The 25,579-nt window shown below is 44.8% G+C and overlaps 1 protein-coding gene across 1 annotated transcript in view; it reads right to left on the minus strand.

The window, feature by feature from the left end:
- The window catches only part of LOC124598614 (juvenile hormone epoxide hydrolase 1-like), a 43,014-nt gene that overhangs the window by 14,800 nt on the left and 2,635 nt on the right, over positions 1-25,579 (minus strand). The window contains exons 2-3 of the mRNA XM_047136013.1: positions 3,851-4,029; positions 641-1,185 (exon numbers count right to left, since the gene is read on the minus strand). Of these exons, the coding sequence (XP_046991969.1) occupies positions 641-1,185; positions 3,851-4,027 (722 nt within the window). The 5' untranslated portion in view covers positions 4,028-4,029. The remainder of the gene's footprint in view (positions 1-640; positions 1,186-3,850; positions 4,030-25,579) is intronic.

A 25,579-nucleotide genomic window follows, 5' to 3' on the forward strand; every position in this document is an offset into this window, starting at 1 on the left:
AATGTTCGTTCGGAAACTGGTTGAGACGGATCACTGACTCACTGACAGCAGCAGTTTCTGTCAAGATTGGAAAAGTGTTATCGACGAGATACTCGTCTCCCACTTGCTGTTGGTTCTTATCTATTTCCTTATACTGCGTTGCACGAATGTGGGTGGTACCAATTCATTGTAGACACTTTGGACAGTCTATGCTAATACACAAATCCGACAACTCCATTCACAGTGTGGTCATAGACACGCTCGAAATGGACACCACCTTCCTGTCATCCACCACATGGAGCCATGTGACTGCTTATTGCATACAACCGGCTGGCACATGGGGACTACTTCAATCCCGTACATTGAGTGTTAGAGGGTCACATGACCACCAGCTACACCATTTACGGCGCTCCAGAACGACCGGTGTGCTCATAAGAGAGTAACCAATATATTGTCTGGCGAGTTCCAGATCACGTCCTCGTCAACATCTTTACAGTAACTTCCGGATTGATAACCGCAGAATGTGCTGCAAGCTCAAGTTACTTTAGACGGCCAGAGCAGGTCATTTGAGTACAATGAGTTACTAAAATTAATGGCGGTATGCAGAGGACTGAACACGCGGGGTGTAAAGGACACTACTTCTGACTTTCACTGTACTTACCTGTCAGGGAAGAGAGTGGCCATGTGAGAGCCGATTATGGATCCCCAGTCACCACCCTGTACATAGTACTTCTTGAAGCCCAGGCGCTCCATGAGGTCTCTCATGACGACCGCCACCTGCGCCGGACCGAGACCCGGCTTTGCGGCGCCCTGCGAGAAGCCGTATCCCGGCAGCGAGGGCGCCACCACCTCGAACACGAAGTCCTGCCCCTCTCGCGGCGTGGTGAGCAGCGGGATGACGGAGTAGAACTCCCGCACGGAGCCCGGCCAGCCGTGTAGCAGTAACAGCGGCACCACCTCCACACCCTGTGGCACGCTCGTCGGCTTGACGCGCAGGAAGTGCAGCTCCAGCCCGTCCACCGTCGTCTTGAACTGTGGGAACTTGTTCAGGAACTTCTCGCGCTCGCGCCAGTTGTACTTCGTTCGCCAGAACTGAACAACCTCGTTCAGGTACTTTGAGTTGAAACCATACTGGAAGCCAATACCTTCCAGTGGCGGTGTTAATGTTGTGTACGACTTCAGTCTATCGTCCAAGTCTTTCAGGACCTGAAAATTTATAACCAAAGGTATGAGAGGGATATATAGGTATTGTGTCAGTTCTTTCTGGATTGTCTGAAAGAACAGACAATTTTTGATCCAGCTGCCATTATGAATTAAGGCACAAAGGAATTACAGACCTTGGCTGCGAGCGGGCGTTGATTGAAATCGATGGGGAAAGTTAAAAATTTGTACAGGACCATGATTCGAACTTGAGTCTCCTGCTTATTAGGCAGATCCTGTGACCACTAAGCCATACTGACAGAGGTCATCACACCCTCACGGACTACCCTAGCACGCTTCCCAACAGACCCAAATTATATTACGTAGTTATAAATCTATAAATGTTGTTTAGCTTCCTGTTTATCCTGTTTTACGAGTTCAAACTTGTGCAGTATTCACACTCCTGGACTTGGCATTTATTTTCTGTTCTTGGTCATATATCAAAATTTACTCCGAAGTTGCAAGAAAAGTACACGAACCAAATGGGTATTATTTACAGTTCGTCCTGTGCTTGTTCAGCTTTTTTAACGTCAAGTTTATTCAGCCCTGTTCACGACCAGTGCATCACATTTGCAGTTACTAATGTGTTATGTGGCAACATGCTATACGTTAAGCTCATGAACAGTGTGTAACGCTGGAAATGCATATCCTCCTATTTCCATCTATTGTACTATAAATTTTTTCCTTATTTTGTTACCTGAATATATAACATTTCGGGTGTCTTTATATACTGTAATTGTTTTACAATTTGTATATATACATTTATGCATTTATTTCGATGTGTAATTGGTTTGTTTTGTAAATATTATTTGTATTTTTTCGCTGGGTCTTGCCTATGGAAAGCTATGCTATCGAACGATTACATCGATAGGTCGTGTGGAGAACCAAAGTGTTTAGGATCTTGAGTAGTGTTAACTCTGCCGCGTGGAGCGCGGGCAGAGCAGAGTCTGGCTGGAGTAGGGCGGTGGAGCAGGTGTGTTGTGTGACGCTCCCGCGAGTTGCCGCGCTTGTGGGGTTTGGCAGCATGTAATTGCGCTCGACTTGCTATGATAGTTTCTGGCACGGTGTCGCGGACGGGAAGCATTAACTGGCACACACCAAGAGCCCGTTTCGCCTGGTGACCGTGTCGAGAAGAAGGCGCGCCAACATCCAGCTTCTGCAACAGCGACGGCCGACAATGAGTGACTGTCGCCACCTCCTCGATCGATGATTTCACACCTTCAATCAACCAACAAGAAAGACTGAAAGCACGTAAAGTTTTAGAACTGTATGGCAGACCTCAGCTTTTCAAACTGTTCCATTTGCATCACAAAAACACAGCAACTTAGCATGAACCTTTGTTGCTCATTGTCCCAATTGCATTACCAAGCAGGGTCGCTTCCTTTTCCGGAATGAACCCGAGTGTCGTTGAAATTCAAACGCCAGCATTAAAGTAATATCATTCCATTTCACTGCTTTAATTTCAAAGTTCATTTAAAGTATTCATAGCTGGCTACAATAAACAAACGGAACTATATTTAGATTACACAAGCACAAATTAAGAGTGCGAGTTTTGTTACCATATTTTAGCTTACCTGTGACTGCAGCTCAGCTTGATACGTACTAAATTTTACTACTGTTAATTGTTCAAAATCATTTAATTCAAGTTCAAAGTTAAGTCTCTTATTTCTAAATTGCGTAGATTCAAGATGCTTTTGAGATGATTGTTGAGGTAGCCCAAGACTAACCTTATTTTATTTAATTTCGTAGTGCTTCAGAAACAAAGTTCACTATTAATTTTAGTCACTAAATTAACTTTCAATTTTCCAGTTTTATTAATTCTTTTGCTAAATTAAGTCAGAGTGTAGCGAGATTTATTACTTCTGACAAACATTCAGTTTTCACACAACACATGTCAACCTTCAGTTGCCACGCTTTTAGTGCTAATTATATGTGCATTAACCTTTCTTTTTCAGATATTATAGTAGTTGTCCATAGGACTGGCGACCGTAATTTTCCCCAAATCTCAAATATCTAATTAACGCCAGTTAATTGTTAACGTAATGACTGCACATTTACTTTCTTTATTAACTTTACCCTTTTTCAAAATTAATTTCCACCAATTTCATTTGAATTTTTTCTTTCATTTAGATGTAACCCTTTCTCCCTCTTTACCGACAGTTTAACTTCGGTGACGATTGCTTTTCCCAAATTTCCATTAGGTACACGCTGTTTAATTTTTCACTGCCATTAAGGTCGATAAGTGAGGGGGAGGTTACAAGTGTACAAATCTATCTAGTATCTGGAAATAACGTAATTATGCGAAATAAAGAGAAGCATTAGCTGCAGTCAGTAGGAAAAGCGGTTAACTGCGAAGTAAGACGTTCTAATAAAATTAACTTTTCTGCCTTAAATTTCAAAACTTAATTTACACGTAAGTAGTATAACCAAGTGAAGCATACACAGTGAATTTGTTCCAGTCATAATCTATTTTGTGTACCTTTGCTCCCAAAGATATAACAGACTGGTTGATGGTAAAAGGAATGGTGGGGGAGAGGGAATGTTGGGTTTACGCTCGCCGCATCTGCAGCATTTGATAAACTACACATTCGTTACATGGTCGTGTCAAATGGAGAGACAGAACCATTTTAAAGCAACACGTAGCGCAGCATGCAACGAGAGCAACACGTACCTGGTCTGGGACGTTTATCTTGAAGGGCCGGATGGAAGTGTCGACGGCTTGCGGCTGTCCCTGCGCCCACCACTCTGAACGAAGCACAGGCGGCGGCGCCGTTTCGTTCAGCTTGGCCCAGAACAAGGCCACCACTATCACCAGCGACGCCACCAATATCTTACCCATGAGGCCCATCCCTGTTGCAAAACAGCCAAGAATCATTTTCACTCACAATAAACACACAAATTGATTCTGAGGCAAAGTTGACAAGATAACTCCGATCTGGAATATAACGTCGCAGTCATGTCTTCCAAGAACCCGCCAGGATACCCGAGAGCGCCAACGCGCTGCTTCCTGGACTCGGGTAGGCGCGCCGGCCCCGGATCGAATCCACCCGGCGGATTAACGACGACGGCCAGCCTGGATGTGGTTTTTAGGCGGTTTTCCACATTCTGCTAGGTGAATACCGAGCTGGTCCCCACGTCCCGCCTCAGTTACACGACTCACAGACATTTGAAACACATTCACACTATTTCACGATTTACACTAGCCGCAGGCAGCTGGGGTACACTAATTCCGTCCTGGGGGGTATGGGGTGGCGGCAGGGAGGGCTTCCGACCACCCATTAAAATTAAAGTGCCAAATCCGGTTAACGATGGCCAACCCTGCATAACCATGGAACAAGGCACAAGCGATAGATAGATAGATAGATAGATAGTCATGTCTTCCACGAATCCGATAGACTAACTGAACCATTGACGGCGGAGTGTTTGTTACCTCCTGGGATTAATATGTTATTACTAAAACGCTCCACTGTTCAACTTGAAATTCAAGATTTGAAAATGTAAAAAAATATAGGCCAATTATTAATATGATGCTCCAGTAAATCTTACAGTAAAAGGTATTGGTTTGAAATTATGCGAAGATCAAAATAGTGGCTGCCTCCTCTTCTGCTTGGAGGAATGTATGGTGCTTAGCTCTCAAGGCAACTTTTAAAAAAGTCCAGACGCACTAGGAAGTTGGCTTTTTTACATACCAGGAAATTAATATTCTCCAGAACATCAAAACATACATATGTGCTTAACCAGTGATCATGTTACCAGAAAATTATACCTTCATTATTAGATGTCTTGGGTGAACGATGACGTACGAAAATAAAACTAATTTGTCTCAGATTTCTGCTGCAAACATTGCCATACGTTGTCCGATAAAATGCTACAGACACAGAAGCTGTACTACATTAGTTTTAACTGAAGCCATCTAATAATAATAAAGGTACAATTCTTCGAAGTCTGTAGCAGAAATAAAGCAGTTTGTCACGAACATTTCTCTATTCCGTTTTTAAGTAAAATTTCTCTATTCCATTTTTTCGTACATCGTCCAAAATTTGGGCTCACCTGCCTGAGTAACTTCTCCACACCCTGATCATCCGGAAGGAACTTTCTTTGCATACACAAGAGATGATCAGCTTGCTAACCACCAGATGTTTGTTGGATGAATTACATTTAGCAGTCTTTTAGAGAGAGGAAGAGAAATGTCGAGGGTAACTGTGATTATTTTACTGAAGTAAAAGGTGATCTTTGTGAATTAGCTCTAGGACATAATTTGAAGGTGATGCTGTCTTTAACAGAAGTGTGAACCCAGGCATTTGTCAAATGTATTATGCCTTATGAAAGAAGTGTTTCGTGCAACTCCTGCTGGCTAATATTAAAGTTAATCCAGTACCTTGTAACATAATATTCCCTGGAAATCCTGTAAGCATATTAAAGAAAAAATTAAACAGACTGGTTGATCGCTGTAAATTGTTAACCGATGGCTAATGCTCAACTGTAATCTAACCTAAACGCATGAGTTTTCTAATGTCTTCCACATGCACAGCATAGCGACGGTAGATGTTACAAATCGTAACCCATTGTTCAATGGAAATGCGTATGAAGCGACATAACTATTTATGGAGCGTTTTTGCGCGTGGGGGATAATTAAATATAGAATTTTAGCATGACAGCCTGTGACATGTTGAGAAGTGCAAGCCTTGGAATAGCATGAAATAGTAATGTAATTTTTCAAGCATGGACTTCAGGCTTGTACTAACAAACAAGACAGACACACATTACATGTATTATCTAACTATGATCCATTTCCTAGTAATAACAATGGACCGTACAATGCATTATATGTTCCAAAATTACTGAAATACTTCACTGAACGAGTAGAATTTTAACATTATACTATTACAGAGTTCACACAGTAGACAAGCAATTCTGTGGAATTTGCATCCCCGCCATTGAAGAAAGTATGGCTCTACTGTCACGCTAAGCACTGCTCTTAGTTTCCTTTTCATTTACAAACTATCACAATCAACAACACTCAAAAACTATGATATGCACCTTCACATTATAGAACAGTACTCAATTTCAACTATGAGTGTCTTTGCAACTACATACAGCATCTACAGCTTTGACATACAATCAGGAACATGAGGTGCATAGACGCAACTACCACCACCTCACCATCCTTGGCGTATGCTCATTGGATAGAGTAGCGCACCCAATCTCTCTTATGCTTCCAACGTCATATCAATATTCTAGTCCAGCATACAACACAATTTCGAGCATGACAAGTTCAGATAGAAATGATCGATCAGGCCCACCTCTATGGCCGATTGCGTCCTAGATTAAATAAGAATTTAAGCTTGACTTATCTACGTCACCTGTGACCACAACTATCCGCTACACAGACCTGGTCTGCAAGGTGCTCATGCTACAACTCTGCAGGGGACATTCCCTTGACAGACCCAGATATCAACAATATGACAGACACAGTGTATCAGCCACAAGCTGGATTGTGTCCAAAACACACCTGTCTGTATTGAAGAGGTACTCCAGTCGGCACCAGTGAAACATCTGAGACCAACAGAATGCTCACCCTGGAAAACATCGCCACAACAGAAGTACTGGTTTTCCTCTGCAAATCATGTGTCACGCAAGTATCAAGGAGATATCACTCCACTGGGAATGTATTTGAGATGACGCCTGGTGACTCTGTGACTGTTCAGTTCACTGAGCCATTGCAAGCAGTTCTGAAGCAGAGCGACCACCAGCATCTACATCAATTGCAGCACCATCCAATCGGGCAGATACTTCACAGCAGCCACAACAAGCAGACAGATGTCAGCCAAGGAACTTTGCCTCATCCAACTTGGCCTCCTGAAGGACAAGTGCTCCATGACATATTCCTGTGTGAAACTGACTGTCTACTGTGCGCAGTAGTTGCCATCATATATAAACGAATGGACCTTGACTTGTCATCGATAACTGCCACTGCTAAATGAACTTTGAATTTAGTTTCCTGATGGTAAACAAGCTGAGTGAATCCGTTCATCATGATTCGTTCTGTGGAACTTATCTTTAAAACATTTTTACATTGACAGAGATGAAGTAATATTATTATTTATAAATCATTAACTTGTGGTAAAGTTACTTACTGAGTGTACATTACCACTTACCACACGTCAGTGGAGCCTGTCATTTTTCCTTTATTTCATAAGAAGTTTCCCAGGATCTATGGATAGATTGCCTTTAACATTTGCCGGCTTCTGTGGCCGAGAGGTTCTAGGCGCTTCAGTCATGAACCGCGCTGCTGCTACGGTCGCAGGTTCGAATCCTGCCTCGGGCATGGGTGTGTGTGATGTCCTTAGGTTAGTTAGGTTTAAGTAGTTCTAAGTCTAGGGGACTGATGACCTCAGATGTTAAGTCCCATAGTGCTTAGGGCCATTTGAACCATTTTTTCTTTAACATTTTGCTATCATTTAGCTACCCAATTCTCTCCAAATGCCTCAGCGCGCTGGTTATCAGATACGTGGCCCTTCTAACCTGGATAATCACTTCAACGCATGTGTCGTACACCTGAGGTGGGTCGACAGAGTTATTCAATACTGACGGATCGCTCTGACTCACTGTGTTGTTAATGCGGTCACCATTATTATTAGACCTGCTTCTTCCGCTTCTGTCTACATGCTGGTGACAATTCTTCCATTTGGCAGTATTCCTCTTCGTTCACATCTGTTTGGATGTTGCGATACAGATGGAGGGTTGTTCTGTATCCTTGTACCGGCGGTTTTATTATTTGCGCACCGCCTGCATCCCTGGGCCGCTTACCAGGAGACGTGTGTTTCCTTCCCGGTTTAGCTGTGGTCAGACTATCCATGCTCTATATGTAGAATTAGTCTTCAACTTAGTAACTCATAGCACTTAGCATCCGTTGCATGCAACTCTGTAACGCAACAACACTATCAGATACGAATAGACAATTAAACGTATTTACAACTGCGAATGGTGACAACCATCAGCTGTAGAATGGAATGGCGAAAATGAAAATTTGTGCCCGACCGGGACTCGAAGCCGGACTTTCAGCTTATCACGAGCGGTCGCCTAACCGTTTTTTGTTTGTCTTTGAAGAATTGTACACATACAACTACCCACAGATCACCTTAAACGAACAATCTGATCTTAAACGCAAAAACCACGTCGGAAATTTTATTCATATCTTAATTACAGGTAATGAACAAACATACACAACTAACTACGTTTTACAAGCAAAGATAACATTAACCCCAAAGATCATATCACTAACACAGACTCAGATTACCAAATTATGCAATTTTTTTTTAAATTCGAGATCTATCTATTGGTAAATCTGTACAAACATAAAAAAAAGCAAAGCTCAATACGAAAAATTTTACTCCGGTACCGGGAATCGAACCCGAGCCTCCGGGGTGAGAGCCAGGTATCCTAGCCACTTTTTTCCACAAAAACGGTAACAAAAAATGGCTAGCTTACAATGAAATTACATAAATAAGGTGACAGATAATTGCAATCACAAATTAAAACATTCATAGAATGGGCAATGATATTCAGTCTTTAGCAGTAGCACTGGCACTTTCAACTGGTGGCAGTTCAGCATGCACATTTTCTTCTTCTGCAGCCTGAGGTTCCTCGGCATCATCCCAGAGCCAAATTAATCATTCAGTAAATCCTTGATGCGTGTTCCTTCCAGGGTAGATTACGCGGGCAGAAGAGCAGTCCCGAACAGTGACATCGCAAAGTCCTTCACTGCCCTGTTATTTTTTTGTCAGTTCCAGCCTTCCAAACGCATCCTTAGGGAGTTCAAGATCTTCCTTTATAACAGACACCGGATCAACGAGGAGACATTCACGAAATTACAGCTCTGATAGGCATGTCGTTTTGTAACTGACCGTACAAAGTATGTAGCTGGAATCAAACAGGTGCCCTGTAAAGTCTTGAAGGGTGCACAAATTAAGTAGGGAATAATAATAGTAGGCAGACTAGACTATACTTAGCAAGTTATAGTATTTGGCGGTGTGTACTGATTTATTAAACAGGTAAGTATGCGCGAAGGCCCTTACTTCTACAATCCACAATGGCTCTTCCCCTGTAGTGTCGGCAACAAGGGACACACCGAAGCATTTAGGCACGAGAAACATTTGCTGTGTATTGCGGTCTAGCCGGATGACAGGCGTCGTGAGTGTCCAAAAAACATGGTTTTATTTGATTTAGTAGATAAAATGTTTCTATTTGCTTTTAACACCTGGATTAACTTTAAAGAGACCTGTTCGTGAACAGACAGCATTTTCATCCCATAATGTGCCGGATGCAAGTTTAACATGGAAGATCTAAACCGCGGAAGATTACTATTGGCTGAGAGAGCAACCGACCTCCCAAAGATGCGAAAATGTCTCAGTGTGCATGCAAAGAGGTTGCTCGAAGGGCTTATTTCGATCAGTCTTAGATGAGTATAGCAGAAACTCGCAAAAGTATTGCAAATGTAACTGTTGCGATCTACGAAAAGCAAAATTTAGTGGTCAGAAAGGAAACTGCCAGATGAACAGGCAACTTTCAACATTACACCGTGTGACGTGCAGATCTGACTAACACATTGCTATGTGGCAGTGTCATTATTTGTTTTCTAGGTTTGCTTTTAGAGCACAAGGAGCGGTCAAAAAGTGTCCGTTCGAGGGTGTTGCTACAGCATATTTGGCTATCCGTGCGCGACTCACGGTCAGTCACAAATTTTCATATGTCGTCAACTATGCGTCTACGGCCTGTAGTCGTACATAAGTACACGCATGCATGCATGTCCAAAGGAACTTTGCATCGTAATCAGAATAACACAGGCACTACAATATCATATTTATCTGCCGATACCGGGCAAGTGACTCAAGTACAACCTCTGAACTGTACAGGAATATACATAATGGGAGTAAGAGTCCAGATCGTAGATGCATAGTTGACGACATACGGAAGTTTGGACCTAGCCGCGAGTCGTGTACAAATAGCAAAATGGTAGCCGGCCGCTGTGGCCGAGCGGTTCTAGGCGCTTCAGTCCGGTACCGCGCTGCTGCTACGGTCGCAGGTTCGAATCCTGCCTCGGGCACAGATGTGTGTGATGTCCCCAGGTTAGTTATGTTTAAGTAGTTCTAAAATATAGGGGACTGATGACCACAGATGTTAAGTCCCATAGTGCTTAGAGCCATTTGAACCATTTTTATAACGCACTCTGTTTATTTGAGAAACAAAAATATCCAGGAGCTTGATAGGGAAGTCGTCTTTCAGGCACTTGTGTGTCTGATCGTTTACTCGCAACCTTTGAATGAGCCCGTGGGCTAGTGGTAATCGTCGTGAATTCTAAACTACGCCGGCACGGTAGCTCAGCGTGTTCGGTCAGAGGGCTGCGTGCTCTCTGTAATAAAACAACTGAGCCAAGGAATCAACGATCAACTTGAACTTGTGACGCCCGCCCAGACCAAACGCAACGAACTATATCGAAAAAAATTAAAAAATGGTAAGGCGAGCGCTCGCGATAAGCGGAAAATCCGCGTTCGAATCCTGGTCCGGCACAAATTTTCACTGTCGTCATTCCATTCTATAGCTGATGGTTGTCATTATTCGCATTTGCGAATACATTTGATGTATTTCATAACGGCTGTAGTCGTCTCAGTGCCTGTTACTTTGCACATGCAAGCATGTCCAAAGGAACTTTCCGTCATAATCAGAATAACATAGGCACTGCAATATCGTATCACAAATATACAACTTACATCGTCCATTCATGCTTATCAACATTCTGCATTTTTTATTATAAACAACTTCGCACACATTACTGTTTGTACTGATTACGCTTGTAAAGCTTGGTTGTGTATCGTGCAGCTAATATTCTAAAAGTTGTACTGTTTTCATGAAATTGTATCAGATACGAGGGTAATCCCCAAAGTAAGGTCTCCTATTTTGTTATAAGTAAAAAACTCTGTGTGGCAGTTCGCCACACTGTTATGAAGAGTGCTTCACGCACTGTGTGTAAACATGCGCACGCCACGCTGAGGCGCTCAGTCTTGGATTGGCAGCCGTTCAGATTGGAGTTCCTGTTGGATTCAATTGTGAATTGCGCGCAGTTATTTGGTTTTTGAGGGCAAAGGGCACTGCACCGATTGAAATCCATCGCCAATTGACGGAAGTGTATGATGAGTCGTGCACGGATGTCAAACATGTTCGTAAGTGGTGTAGAGTGTTTGCAGCTTGTCGGACCGAAATTCACGACGAACAGAGGAGCGGGAGACCGACAGTTTCTGAGGAGACATTGTTGAAGGTTGAGCAAAGCATGCTTGAAGATCGGCGGATCACCCTGGATGATTTCTGCATGTTGCTTCCTGAGGTTTCCCGAAGCACCGCTCACAGAATGTTACCGGAGAATTGCTACCGGAAGGTGTGCGTAAGATGGGTGCCACGCATGCTAAGGACCTCATGCGGCAATGAGTTGATGCTTTCCGCGCATTTCTTCACTGCCTTACAGCCAAACAGGGCAACTTTCTGGACTCAGCTGTCATGGGTGACAAAACCTCGGCATACCCCTTTCACCTGAGGCCGAGCAACAATCACGCCAGTGGCGGCATCCTTCTTCGCAGCATGGCGGCGAGCTGGTATGACATGGGCATACAAACACCGCCACAGCATCTACAAAAGTGCATCGACAGAAATGGCGATTATGTCGAAAATTCCTAAATGTTCAAGCTGTAAACTGATGTAAGCCATTGTATAAACAAACAGGTCTATGTACTTTTATAAAAAAAAAAAATAGGAAACCTTACTTTTGGGATTACCCTTGTACACTACTGGCCATTAAAATTGCTACACCAAGAATAAATGCAGATGATAAACGGGTATTCGTTGGACAGATATATTATACTAGAACTGACATGTGATTACATTTTCACGCAATTTGGGTGCATATATCCTGAGAAATAAGTACCCAGGACAACCAACTCTGGCCGTAATAACGGCCCTGATACGCCTAGGCATTGAGTCAAACAGGGCTTGGATGGCGTGTACAGGTGCAGCTGCCCATGCAGCTTCAACATGATACCACAGTTCATCAAGAGTAGTGACTGACGTATTGTGACGAGTCAGTTGCTCGGCCACCATTGACCAGACGTTTTCACTTGGTGAGAGATCTGGAGAATGTGCTGGCCTGGGCAGCAGTCGAACATATTCTGTATCCAGAAAGGCCCGTACAGGACCTACAACACGCGGTCGTGCATTATCCTGCTTAAATGTAGGGTATCGCAGGGATCGAATGAAGGGTAGAGCCACGGGTCGTAACACATCTGAAATGCAACGTCCACTGTTCGAAGTGCCGTCAATGCGAACAAGAGGTGACAGAGACGTGTAACCAATGGCACCCCATACCATCACGCCGGGTGATACGCCAGTATGGCGATCACGAATACACGCTTCCAATTAGCGTTCACCGCGATGTCGCCAAACACGTATGCGACCATCATGATGCTGTAAACAGAACCTGGATTCATCGAAAAAAATGACGTTTTGCCATTCGTGCACCCAGGTTCGTCGTTGAGTACACCATCGCAGGCGCTCCCGTCTGTGATGCAGCGTCAAGGGTAACTGCAGCCATGGTCTCCGAGCGGATAGTCCATGTTGCTGCAAATGTCGTCGAACTGTTCGTGCAGATGGTTGTTGTCTTGCAGACGTCCCCATCTGTTGACTCAGGGATCGAGACGTGGCTGCACGACCCGTTACAGCCATGCGGGTAAGATGCCTGTCATCTCGACTGCTAGTGATACGAGGCCGTTGGGAACCAGCACGGCGTTCCGTATTACCCTCCTGAACCCACCGATTTGATATTCTGCTAACAGTCATTGGATCTCGACCAACGCGAGCAGCAATGTCGCGATACGATAAACCGCAATCGCGATAGGCTACAATGCGACCTTTATCAAAATCGGAAACGTGATGGTACGCAATTCTCCTCCTTACACGACGCATCACAACAACGTTTCACCAGGCAACGCCGGTAAACTACTGTTTGTGTATGAGAAATCGGTTGGAAACTTCCCTCATGTCAGCACGTTGTAGGTGTCGCCACCGGCGCCAACCTTGTGTGAATGTTCTGAAAAGCTAATCGTTTGCATATCACAGAATCTTCTTCCTGTCGGTTAAATTTCGCGTCTGTAGCACGTCAACTTCGTGGTGTAGCAATTTTAATGGCTAGTAGTGTATATGAGAGGACTTCAAAAGCGAGTTACACATCGTTATGGCAGGTCATGAAGTTTTTATTAAAGGCTGCACTGCGCTTCAAAGAAACAACGGTCGGAAGGTTCTATCATTGTTTCGTTCTCGACGGTAGAAATCCGCTCCTTGATCACGGAGCCATTCGAGAACTGCTGTGTGGACGACCTCGTCACTGGAAAATCTCTTTCCCTCCAGATGTTCTTTCAGCTTGTCGAAAAGATGGAAATCACATGGTGCGAGATCTGTACTGTCCGGACAATGCCTCCAAACCTCCCATCGGCAATGTCGAGTCATAGCTCGTCTTGTGCGAGCTGCGTGGCCTGCTGCATTATCGTGCAGGAGACCAACGCCCTTACTTAATATTCCAAGTAACTTGTTCTTTATGGCGTTGTGCACCGATGCCAATGCTGTACAATAGGAATCGGCATTAATGGTTGGGTCCTTTGGCTTAAAATCTGTGTACACAACTCCACAGTGGGAGAAAACGGTGGCCATGACGTCCTCTGCTAATGGCGCAAGTTTGTAGTTCTTCTGCGGAGGAGAAGAGGTGTGTGTATGTTCCACAGAAACTCTCTTTGTTGCAGGTGTGAGATGAAGGAACCAAGCCTCATCGCCCTTAATACTGCAGCTTGGTAAATGATTGTCTTCCACAGAGTAACGTTCAAAGAAGTCCTGAGACGCTATAAACCTTGCGCCATTGTGTGCAGGCGACAGTGATCGCGGAACACAGCGTGAGCACAATTTCCCATACTCAAGACGATTTCTGACAGTGGAGTGAGCGCTTGCTGTCGCCATGTGCATCTGTTGAGCAATGTCCGCGATAGCCACTCTGTGATGGCTGCGAATCAGTTCCTCGATTGCCTGGACATTGTCGTCTGTGGTCGATATCTATGGCCTTCCTTCCCGATCAGCATCCTATTCGGCTGTGCAGTACTGATCAAATTGTTAGAACGATTTCCCTACGGCTGGACGCGACATCGCATCGTGCCCATGTACCGCCAGTATTTCACAGTGCGTGTGTTCATTTTAGGAGTTTTGTCCATAAGAATCGCACTTTAACTTTGCAGTACATTTCTCGTTCCTCTGCCATTGCAGCCGCACACATGACCTGGTATAGGTCCCGCAGCAGAACTGTGTCAGCAGGAAACATGCACTCACTCACGGCACTGCGCAATGATCTTAGCGAGGGACGACTTACGTAACTTAGTTTTTGAAGTCGCGTCGTATAAACAAAGTTCGTGTATTTTCCAAGCTGTCTTCTTCTTCTTCTTCTTCGTCAAGTGTTAGGAATTTACCTGTTACTTCCTCTTCTTCAGTGCTTGTGTCTTCTGTGGTAAGTTACTATCTGACCGCTCTCTTTCGCCGTCTACCCATTGATCCTTTCCATATTAGTCGAAAATTCACTACCATTTTAGACATTCTGCACTGTCAGAAGAATAGTACACCTGGAAAGACGACATCGATTCTGATCTGATCATAAACCATCTAGATGATAGTAGCTGTACTAATAATGGTTTCAACGTCGTCCGCCAACAGATAGCATAGTGCCTTAGCAACCAGAGCGCCATCTGTATCTATGATTTAATAAGGAGAGCTCGCAGCGAGAAGCCTCAGTGTGCTGCAAATAAGGGCCTTCTTACACTCGGCCGCCAGGCGGCGCAGCCAGCCACGCCATCGGAGGCGCTGCTCCTATTACACTAGGCCGCCAGCGGCGCAACAATCTCGTTTTTCAGGCTAAGGTAGTTCGGCAGTTCCCCCTAGTCGAGCAGTCTGTTTTCCTCGCACTCCTTTCCGCGCACTATTTCATTTGCTTCAGTATTTCTACTAAACTGCAGTATGTCACTGTGGAAAGGAGTCAAAGTATAGACACAGCGAAAGGGAAAAACATGAAGCTGGAAGAAGTACTGAAAGAATGCCAGAAGTTATTGGACACACAAGTGAACACCGAAGATTTCATTTGTGCAGTTGAACAACATCTCGCAGTTTGGGACACCAGTTCTGAAGCTTACAGTAACAAGCAGTTAAAATAAATGCTTGTAATGAAATTATTTGTCCACTCCTACGGATTTTGAACAGAGGTCCTTCGTTGAGAGGAATAACCTTTTGTAAGTATTTAAGCACGGCTGCGAAATACTAACGCGAATTCTTTACAGACGAATGGAAAAACTGGTAGAAGCCGAACTCGTGAAAGATCAGTTTGGATTCCGTAGAAATATTGGAACACTTGAGGCAATACTGACCCTACGACTCATCTTAGAGCCGCGCGGGATTAGCCGAGCGGTCTAGGGCGCTGCAGTCATGGGCTGTACGGCTGGTCTCGGTGGAGGTTCGAGTCCTCCCTCGGGCATGGGTGTGTGTGTGTTTGTCCTTAGGATAATTTAGGTTAAGTAGTGTGTAAGCTTAGGGACTGATGACCTTAGCAGTTAAGTCCCACACATTTGAACATTTTTGAACTTATCTTAGAAAATAGGTTAAGGAAAGACAGACCTACGTTTCTAGTATTTGTAGACTTAGAGAAAGCTTTTGACAATGTTGACTGGAATACTCTTCTTCAAATTCTGAAGGTGGCAGGGGTAAAATACACGGAGCGAAAGGCTATTTACAATTTTTACAGAAACCAGATGGAAATTATAAGAGTCGAGGGGCATGAAAGGGAAGCAATGGATGGCAAGGGAGTGAGACAGGGTTGTAGCCTCTCCCCGATGTTATTCAATCTGTATATTGAGCAAGCAATAAAGGAAACAAAAGAAAAGTTCGGAGTAGATATTAAAATCCATGGAGCAGAAATAAAAACTTTGAGGTTTGCTGATGACATTGTAATTCTGTCAGAGGCAGCAAAGGACTTGGAAGAGCAGCTGAACGGAATGGACAGTGTCTTGAAAGGAGGATATAAGATGAACATCAACAAAAGCAAAACAAGGATAATGGAATGTAGTCGAATGAAGTCGGGAGATGCTGAGGGAATTAGAATAGGAAATGAGACACTTAAAGTAGTAAAGGAGTTTTGCTATTTGGGGGGCAAAATAACAGATGATGGTCGAAGTAGAGAGGATATAAAATGTAGGCTGGCAATGGCAAGGAAAGCGTTTCTGAAGAAGAGAAATTTGTTAACATCGAGTATAGATATAAGTGTCAGGAAGTCGTTTCTGAAAGTATTTGTATGGAGTGTAGCCATGTATGGAAGTGAAACGTTGACGATAAATGGTTTGGACAAGAAGAGAATAGAAGCATTCGAAATGTGGTGCTACAGAAGAATGCTGAAGATTAGATGGCTAGATCACATAACTAATGAGGTGGTATTGAATAGAATTGCGGAGAAGAGGAGTTTGTGGCACAACTTGACTAGAAGAAGGGATCGGTTGGTAGGACATGTTCTGAGGCATCAAGGGATCACCAGTTTAGTACTGGAGGGCACTGTGGAGGGGTAAAAATCGTAGAGAGAGACCAGGAGATGAATACGCTAAGCAGATTCAGAAGGATGTAGGCTGCAATAGGTACTGGGAGATGAAGCTTGCACAGGATAGAGTAGCATGGTGAGCTGCATCAAAACAGTCTCAGGACTGAAGACCACAACAACAACAACAACAACAACAACAAGCACGATTTAGACAGTCGTAGGTAATTAAAAAACTTGTCGTCTAAATATAGTTCGTCAAAAATAGTATAATACAACCCTTTAGATTCTCTTAACGATAGCATAGAGTGTACATGCATCTTCCTCTCCCTTCGCCTTCTCCTTTTCATTAAAAGTGCTAGGAGGAGCATGTATGTATAGTTGTTGTCCGACATGTTCCCTGGTCACTAGTGCACAGCGAAGTGACGACGTGGTGGCAGGACCGGCTGCGCCGCCTGGCAACACAGTGTAGTAGGCCCCGTTTGACAATGCCCCGCCAGGACTCTACGCCACCAGTGGCGGTGGACGTAGTGCCGGGACAAGGGAGCCAGCTTCTGGCGGCGCCATTGGCTGTCCTAGTCTAATAAGCTCCATAACAATCTTCCCAATGACGAGCAACGCCACTGGTGGCGTGGCGGCTGTGCCGCATGGCGGCCTAGTGTAATATGGGCCTACCACTGGTGGCGTGGCGGCTGTGCCGCATGGCGGCCTAGTGTAATATGGGCCTACCACTGGTGGCGTGGCGGCTGTGCCGCATGGCGGCCTAGTGTAATAAGGGCCTAAGTCAAGCAAGCTGGCAACCATGCTTCCCACAGCCACTGATCAAGTTTGAAAGAAGTCAAATTGTGGCCTTCCGAGAGTCAGGGCGGTCATTTCGGAGAACTGTCACGCAAGTTGGATGTGCTGCGTCAGTTCTTCAACGATGCTAGGCATCAGTGGTAACGTAAACTTTCTGATACCTGTAGACGAGGTTCTGGTCGTTGACAGCACAGACACTCGCCAGGATCGTCATCCTGTAAGGGCAGCTGTGATACAGCACAGATAAGAGGGCTTGTGAGCCCAGACGTGTCAACAAGAACTGTTCCAAACCAGTTATTAGCAATGGGGCTATAGGCGCACACACACATCCAGCCCATCTTCCACTCATGCCACAGTATCGACGTGCACAATTAGACTGGTGCGCCTCTGTCTTCAGCGAAGAAAACAAATCGGCCTGCACGGAAATGATGGCCGTTTGCGCGAACGACGTACATCGTGTTAGCACTGTCTCATAGAGTGATTTCGTCTAAGACGTACTGGCTCCACACCACGCCTTATGGTATGGAGTGCGATAAGCTACAACTCTCGTTCACCTTTGGTACTTTTGAAGGGGACGCTCATCAGCGCTTGGTACGTGCAGAACGTTGCTAGGTCCTTTTCCTTTGCCGTTCGTGCAACAGGAAGATGATTTGTTGTTCCAAGAGGAAACGCTCGCCCACACACTGCCCGTGAAACTCATTGAGATGTAGAAGAGGTGCAGCAACTTTCTTGGCCAGCACGATCTCCGGATTTGTCTCCAGTCGAGCACGTGTGGGTACGATGGGACGAGAAGTGAAAATGGCTCTGAGCACTATGGGACTTAACAACCGAGGTCCATCAGTCCCCTAGAACTACTTAAACCTAACCAACCTAAGGACATCACACACATCCATGCCAGAGGCAGGCTTCGAACCTGCGACCGTAGCGGTCGCGCGGTTCGAGACTGTAGCGCCTAGAACCGCTCGGCCACTCCGGCCGGCGACGAGCAGTGACGCTTGCGTATCGTCGACCAACAAATCTTACAGAACTACGTGAATAGATCGAGTGGGGTTGCATAACGTTTCCTATGACAATATTCGCCATCTGTACGATCGACTGGATGCCAGCCAGAGTCAGCGCCTGCTTTGCAGCCTGTGGAAGCTACATCACGTACTAATACGGGTGGTGCAGCATGCGTGGATACCTAGTGCCTCAGAACCGCTTGTGCTGTTGATCAGTAAATATAATCATTTCACGTACTCCGTAGGCACTGTTGCCACAATAAATCTCGAGTTAATTGGAAACCTCTAAAAGTGTGCACTAATCTTTTTCCAGTAATGTATTTTCATTTATTTTTGTCACATGTCCTCGCTACATATTCCTGTACCACATCTGTTCATTTGTGCTTTTAAGTCCCACTACCTGTCTGGTAGTTGTACTCCTTATACAACAGCTGACAGTTACTTGTTCATGTTAGAAATCTCATTTTCCCAACTTGTGCTGTTCCATTTCCAGCTGTTATTATCCAAGTCTCACTGCAATGAAGTATAGATATACACTACTGGCCATTAAAATTGCTACACCACGAAGATGACGTGCTACAGACGCGAAATTTAGCCGACAGGAAGAAGATGCTGTGATATGCAAATGATTAGCTTTTCAGAGCATTCACACAAGGTTAGCGACGGTGGTGACACCTACAACGTGCTGACATGAGCAAAGTTTCCAACCGATTTCTCATACACAAACAGCAGTTGACCGGCGTTGCCTGGTGAAACATTATTGTGATACCTCGTGTAAGGAGGAGAAATGCGTACCATCACGTTTCCGACTTTGATAAAGGTCGGATTGTAGCCTATCGCGATTGCGGTTTATCGTATCGCTACATTGCTGCTGGCGTTGGTCGACATCCGATGACTGTTAGCAGAATATCGAATCGGTGGGTTCAGGAGGGTAATACGGAACTCCGTGCTGGATCCCAACGGCCTCTTATCACTAGCAGTCGAGATGACAGGCATCTTATCCGCATGGCTGTAACGGATCGTCAGCCACGTCTCGATCCCTGAGTCAACAGATGGGGACGTCTGCAAGACAACAACCATCTGCACGAACAGTTCGACGACGTTTGCAGCAGCATGGACTATCAGTTCTGAGACCATGGCTACGGTTACCCTTGACGCTGCATCACAGACAGGAGCGCCTGCCATGGTGTATTCAATGACGAACCTCGGTGCACGAATCGCGAAACGTCATTTTTTCGGATGAATCCAGGTTCTGTTTACAGCATCATGATGGTCGCATCCGTGTTTGGCGACATTGTGGTGAAAGAACATTGGAAGCGTGTTTTCGTCATCGCCTTACTGGCGTATCACCCGGCGTGATGGTATGAGGTGCCATTGGTTACACGTCTCTGTCACCTCTTGTTCGGATTGACGGCACTTTGAACAGTGGACGTTACATTTCAGATGTGTTACGACCCGTGGCTCTTCCCTTCATTCGATCCCTGCGAAACCCTACATTTAAGCAGGATAATGCACGACCGCATGTTACAGGTCCTGTACTGGTCTTTCTGGATACGGGAAATGTTCGACTGCTGTCCTGGCCAGCACATTCTCCAGGTCTTTCACCAATTGACAACGTCTGGTCAATGGTGGCCGTGCAACTGGTTCGTCACAATACGCCAGTCACTACTCTTGAACTGTGGTATCGTGTTGAAGCTGCATGGGCAACTGTACCTGTACACGCCATCCAAGCTGTGTTTGACTCAATGCCCAGGCGTATCAAGGCCGTTATTACGGCCAGAGGTGGTTGTTCTGGGTACTGATTTTTCAGGATCTATGCACCCAAATTGCGTGAAAATGTAACCACATGTCAGTTCTAGTATAATATATTTGTCCAATGAATACCCGTTTATCATCTGCATTTCTTCTCGGTGTAGCAATTTTAATGGCCAGTAGTGTATTATCACCCTCGTTTTGTAGAACTTTGTGAGGCTTTATTTCCTTGCCTTTTTGTTCAGTGTTCCGTATATGGCACCGTTAATATAGGTGAATCTTACAATTTTTTTGTTGCTTTTCGTCGAGGTTTTTAAGTTATAGTTCTCGCAGTAATATTTAATTTATAAATAGTGTTTTGATGGATGACCTCACTGTCACCTATAAGAAGTTGGTGATCAATAAAGAGTGTTGTCATTAGCTAATTTCTCTGGTGAAAATTAAGTGTGTAAAACTGTGTCAGCACAGTACCAGAACAATACAGAACAATACAAATTTTTTTTTACCATTTGTGAAGCAGATTATAAATGAATATTTGCATTAGAAGTTCCGCATCGAATGCACTGCTTTGACTTGAGTGCCGCGGTTCCGAATCTGAATCGCACTTCGGGTTACCGCTGCACTGCACAGCGCCTAGCTGGTGGCTATGGTAGCATGAGAAACTGAAGTCACGTTCGCGAGGTACGCTTCGTAGACAGCCGGCTATGCATTTGTGAATAGTATCTGCGCGAATACTGCTAAAACGAGACATTCCTGCGCGTATCCGGAACCAGCTGGCGGTCGCTTCCGCAGATTTCCGTCATTACTAGACGAGTCGTGGCAGTTCTTGGTTTCTCGTATTTTTGTCAGTAATTCTGCACTCAGAGTACAGCAGTAATATCCGAAATGTAAACAGTTGAAGAAGGTCCAATTCCGTCTTCGAAAAGATAGAAGTTGATGCTCACGTACTGCGGATAAGGTGGCACTTGTACGTGATAAAGACACTGATTTATGCGTTCGTGTTGGATTCACCAAGTATATACCTTCAGTTCTTCACACGGTGTAAAACATTCGGTGAACCACAGCCTTGAAAGTTGGGCTGGAACAGCAGTAGCGGTAGTACAAGGTAAGTTGATATTTCATACTGTCTTCAAGGAATACCTCTGTTAGGATAAAAAATATTGCACTCTGTGCAGTAACTGCGTTTTTTTTTTAATTACCTACAGACGTTTCATAGCACCACTGAAGCGAAATTCTGTCTAATCTCGTGCGTGAGACTTGCGACCATTCGAAGCACTCAAGGGAAGAGAACTGATAAACATGGCACAGGACGAAGTAAATAGCTGCGCTGCTTCCGTAAGTCCTGTGCTGTGGAACTGTTACCTATCCCACAGCAGTGACTATGACACTGCGTGACTAGTACAGCGCTGCTCCGCCTTTAGTCTAGTACAAGAGCGCCTAAGCTGGAAAACTGGCAGCGCTCTGCTCAGTGGTGACCATGGGGATTGTACTGGCTGCCAATCAGTACGTCTTGTGCGAAACCTTAATCCTTCTACGGCGGCAACGATGCAGCACGTTAACTGCACGGTCATGGGAATACATCGATTCGTGACTGTCCTTTAGTGTGTCTTTCGTATTACGAACACGTTCTCCGTAAGTAATGATGTACAAAGAAAGACGTAAGGTCGAATAGTTTCGAGGCCCTACTCGGAAAAAATTCTTTTCACCTTGCGGAACGCCAGCCGTCGCGTGATGAAACTCGGCCGATTTCGTGGCGGTACTTGAAGGGCATACAACTACAGGGTGGGTGACCTGCTTGTGAGCTTCGACGTTACCGTCTATCTTAAAGTGCCCTTTCGAGACTCATTTATACTCCTGGCGCTCTGAACATGCACTTACTACCACATGCTTCAAGTGAAAAAATGGCTCTGCGCACTATGGGACTTGACAGCTGACGTCATCAGTCCCGTAGAACTTAGAACTACTTAAATCTAACTAACCTAAGGACATCACACACACATCCATACCCGAGGCAGGATTCGAACCTGCGACCGTAGCGGTCGCGCCGTTCCATACTGAAGCGCCTAGAACCGCTCGGCCACTCAGGCCGGCGCTTCAAGTGCAACCGGAAATTTTATTAACAAATAGATGGAGTCGCCATAGGATCCGCCATGGTACCTGGGATTGAAAATCTATACATGGCACACTTCCCACTGCCTGCCTAAAACACAAGCACTTATTCGGCTACGTCGGGACACATTTTGCGAAGTTGTAGCGTGGCAGAGATACTCTGAATCAGTTTCTGCATTACATAAACAGCATCCATCAAAACACGACATTCACTACGGAAATGGGCGCAGCGAAGTCCAGATTAGAAGTATGTTTGAGGAAAGAAGATGCCATAAACCAGGAAAAGACGGAAAGAGACCAAGAGACTCAGGGACGTTCTCGGCCTACACCGCGAAGCTGTTTGGCAAACGCGATCTCGAAACCGTCTTCAAATCTCCACCGAAGACGACAGATATCCTCGGCTCTGCGGAGGACCCACCATTGGAAATTAGCATTCATGTGAATGTGGACGTCAATACGTCGAGCAGAGGCTGTGATGTATCTCTAAACACTGCGAAGAACGCGTCAGGTGTGTACGTCTGTGCACACAGAAATCAACGAGTTCAGGGCACACCCTAAATGAACATAGTTCGATTTTGAGAACACACGTTCCTATGACAACGAACGGCTATTGTTAAAGCATATTAAAGGAGTCTATAGAAATTGGTAGTGAATAGAATATTGCCAATAGGGACGAAGGTTATCAAGTAAGATCGGCCTGCACTCCTACATAGCAGCTATACGCCGAGAACGCGCCCAGAGCTATGGCTAGAGAGCGAGAGGGTGCTCAGTGCCTACGCGGAAATTCGAAAGCAGCCTTGTACCCTTTCCTGCCTCCCTCAGGATCACCATAGATCACACCAGACCCTGTCACATGCAGTTGCATCCGCCCACTCGTAAAGTATAAAGAGATCCACAATATCTCGACACTTCGTCGAAAGACGATTAGTATAACATCATATCTCAACACTGCCGCCCGGCTGGAGACCCCGAGAGCTTTTCATCAACAATTCTTTCAAAGTTTTCAGATAGTATACTTATGAAAATACTGCACGGAAATAAGAAAATACGCACAGAGATTGTCTTACGCCGCAGAGCTACGAAAGACCAAATCAATTTTTATGCCAAACAGTATATGACAAATGCATTCGAAAGGGCGGAGCTCTAAGAAATGGGAAATAGCGCAGAAATGCGTGTCGCTCGATGGACTAAAACTGCCATTTCGTGATTGAAGCAACGCAAGGAAACCAGCTGGTACGGCCACTTTCACACCGAACCACAGTACCATTTCAGCATTTTTGACTTCCGCGACCAACACTACTCGCCTTCCCGACACAAACTTCCAACACTGCAGAATGTCCGTTGCGAAAGCAAGAAAGGCGGAACTTAGATAACTAGAAATCCAAAATGCATTTAAAGATTCACGACGTATGTTTCAAGTTAACACTTAACAAGCAGAATGTTGCAAAACAGCAAAGATCTCTCTAACAACATGACATATCCCGGAAACAAGTGTTTACATGCAGCTTCTATATAACAGACGAATTAGTTTTACTCTATAATCTGGTATCTTGCTTCTGCTACTAATGTTTACAACGAGACTAACTATCCCGAGGAAACTACTCTGAACTGAACTGATGCAGAAAAATAGCAAGATTACAAGCGGGAAATTTGATCATAATAAGGGCTTCCGAAACTAAAATTCACGTTTTCCCGTAAGTGTTCCTCATGAAAATAAAAAATCTTAACCACATTTCTGACATGCGATAGAACAAATTTAGGCCGCTTTTCGATGCGCATTAAGAAATGATCGCAAAACGAGATTTCGTGTACGAAGAGCGTAATGCTGATGGTGGTTGAGGAACTGCGTGATCATCAGTTGATTCGATCGCAGTATGTTCAGCTGATGGTGCAAAGTGAGAGTAACATTATTTGCTGTGGCAAAATGTTAAACTTTCACCAATTACGGCAATGTGTAGGATGTCTAAATCACTTTGCTAGTAACGGCAGAGGCAAGACGTGGGTGGAGGCTCCACCAGGCTGCCGGCGAGACGAACTCTTTCCACCCCCGCCTAAGCACGCCATTAGAGTAAGATATCTAATGATTGGTAGTGATAGAGAAAATGAAAGGGGCTATTCAGCATTAAGAAGGTTGCGAGAAACTTAAGACTGTTTGTGTAGGAATGGCAGAGGACCCATCTGGCAGTCACTCTGGGAGGATGGATCATCCTCCATGAACATGACCAGAACTAGAGAGGCCATTACAGTTTATAGTAAAATCCGCTACCCATATGAAACACATGGTTCGTTCGACAACGGTTTCGTCGTCTGCGGGCATGAAATGTGTGGAAGCGACCAAATTCAATTCTTCATGTATGAAGCTTGTATAGAAAGACAATAGCCGGCCGCGGTGGCCGAGCGGTTCTAGGTGCTTCAGTCCGGAACTGCTACGGTCGCAGGTTCGAATCTTGTCTCGGGCATGGATGTGTGTGATGTTCTTAGGTTAGTTAGGTTTAAGTAGTTCTAAGTTCTAGGGGACTGATGACCTCTATTTTAAGTCCCATAGTGCTTAGAGCCATTTGAACCATTTAGAAAGAAGATACATAGACGAACTGCTGAAGGCATCACAGAACATAAAAGTCCTTCGTGTGTGTTTGCTCTTAGTTTGGTAATACTTAGCCCATGAACATTTGAAGTAAAAATCTGCTGTATTCATATTATCTGTCACAGTTCCAAACCCGATGTCAGCATTTTTCGAAGTGCTAAGTCGTAAATGTTACACTGTTTATGACATTTGTTAATTCAAACGCCTGGGACGTCAGTCTTGAGCGAAGGTGTCTCATTTGAGATAGCTGATATAACAATTAGTTATTTCCACATGTGTGGAACTACCACTAAAGGAGCACAGTCACATTAGGAATAGGCTTGTGGAATTCAGTTTCCGAGCATTGTACCGAATCACAGTTTCCCCATTACTTTACTGGATCAGCCACGCAACACAGACCATAATTTTAAACTCATCGTGACTTAAGCAAGATAAGACTTTGCTTAATCATCAAACTTTACTCACGTAATCTCTCTAGCTTTCTTGCTAAATCAGGAAACCGACCGA

This window comes from Schistocerca americana, chromosome 1 (assembly GCF_021461395.2).
Source record: "Schistocerca americana isolate TAMUIC-IGC-003095 chromosome 1, iqSchAmer2.1, whole genome shotgun sequence".
Lineage (NCBI taxonomy): Eukaryota > Metazoa > Arthropoda > Insecta > Orthoptera > Acrididae > Schistocerca > Schistocerca americana.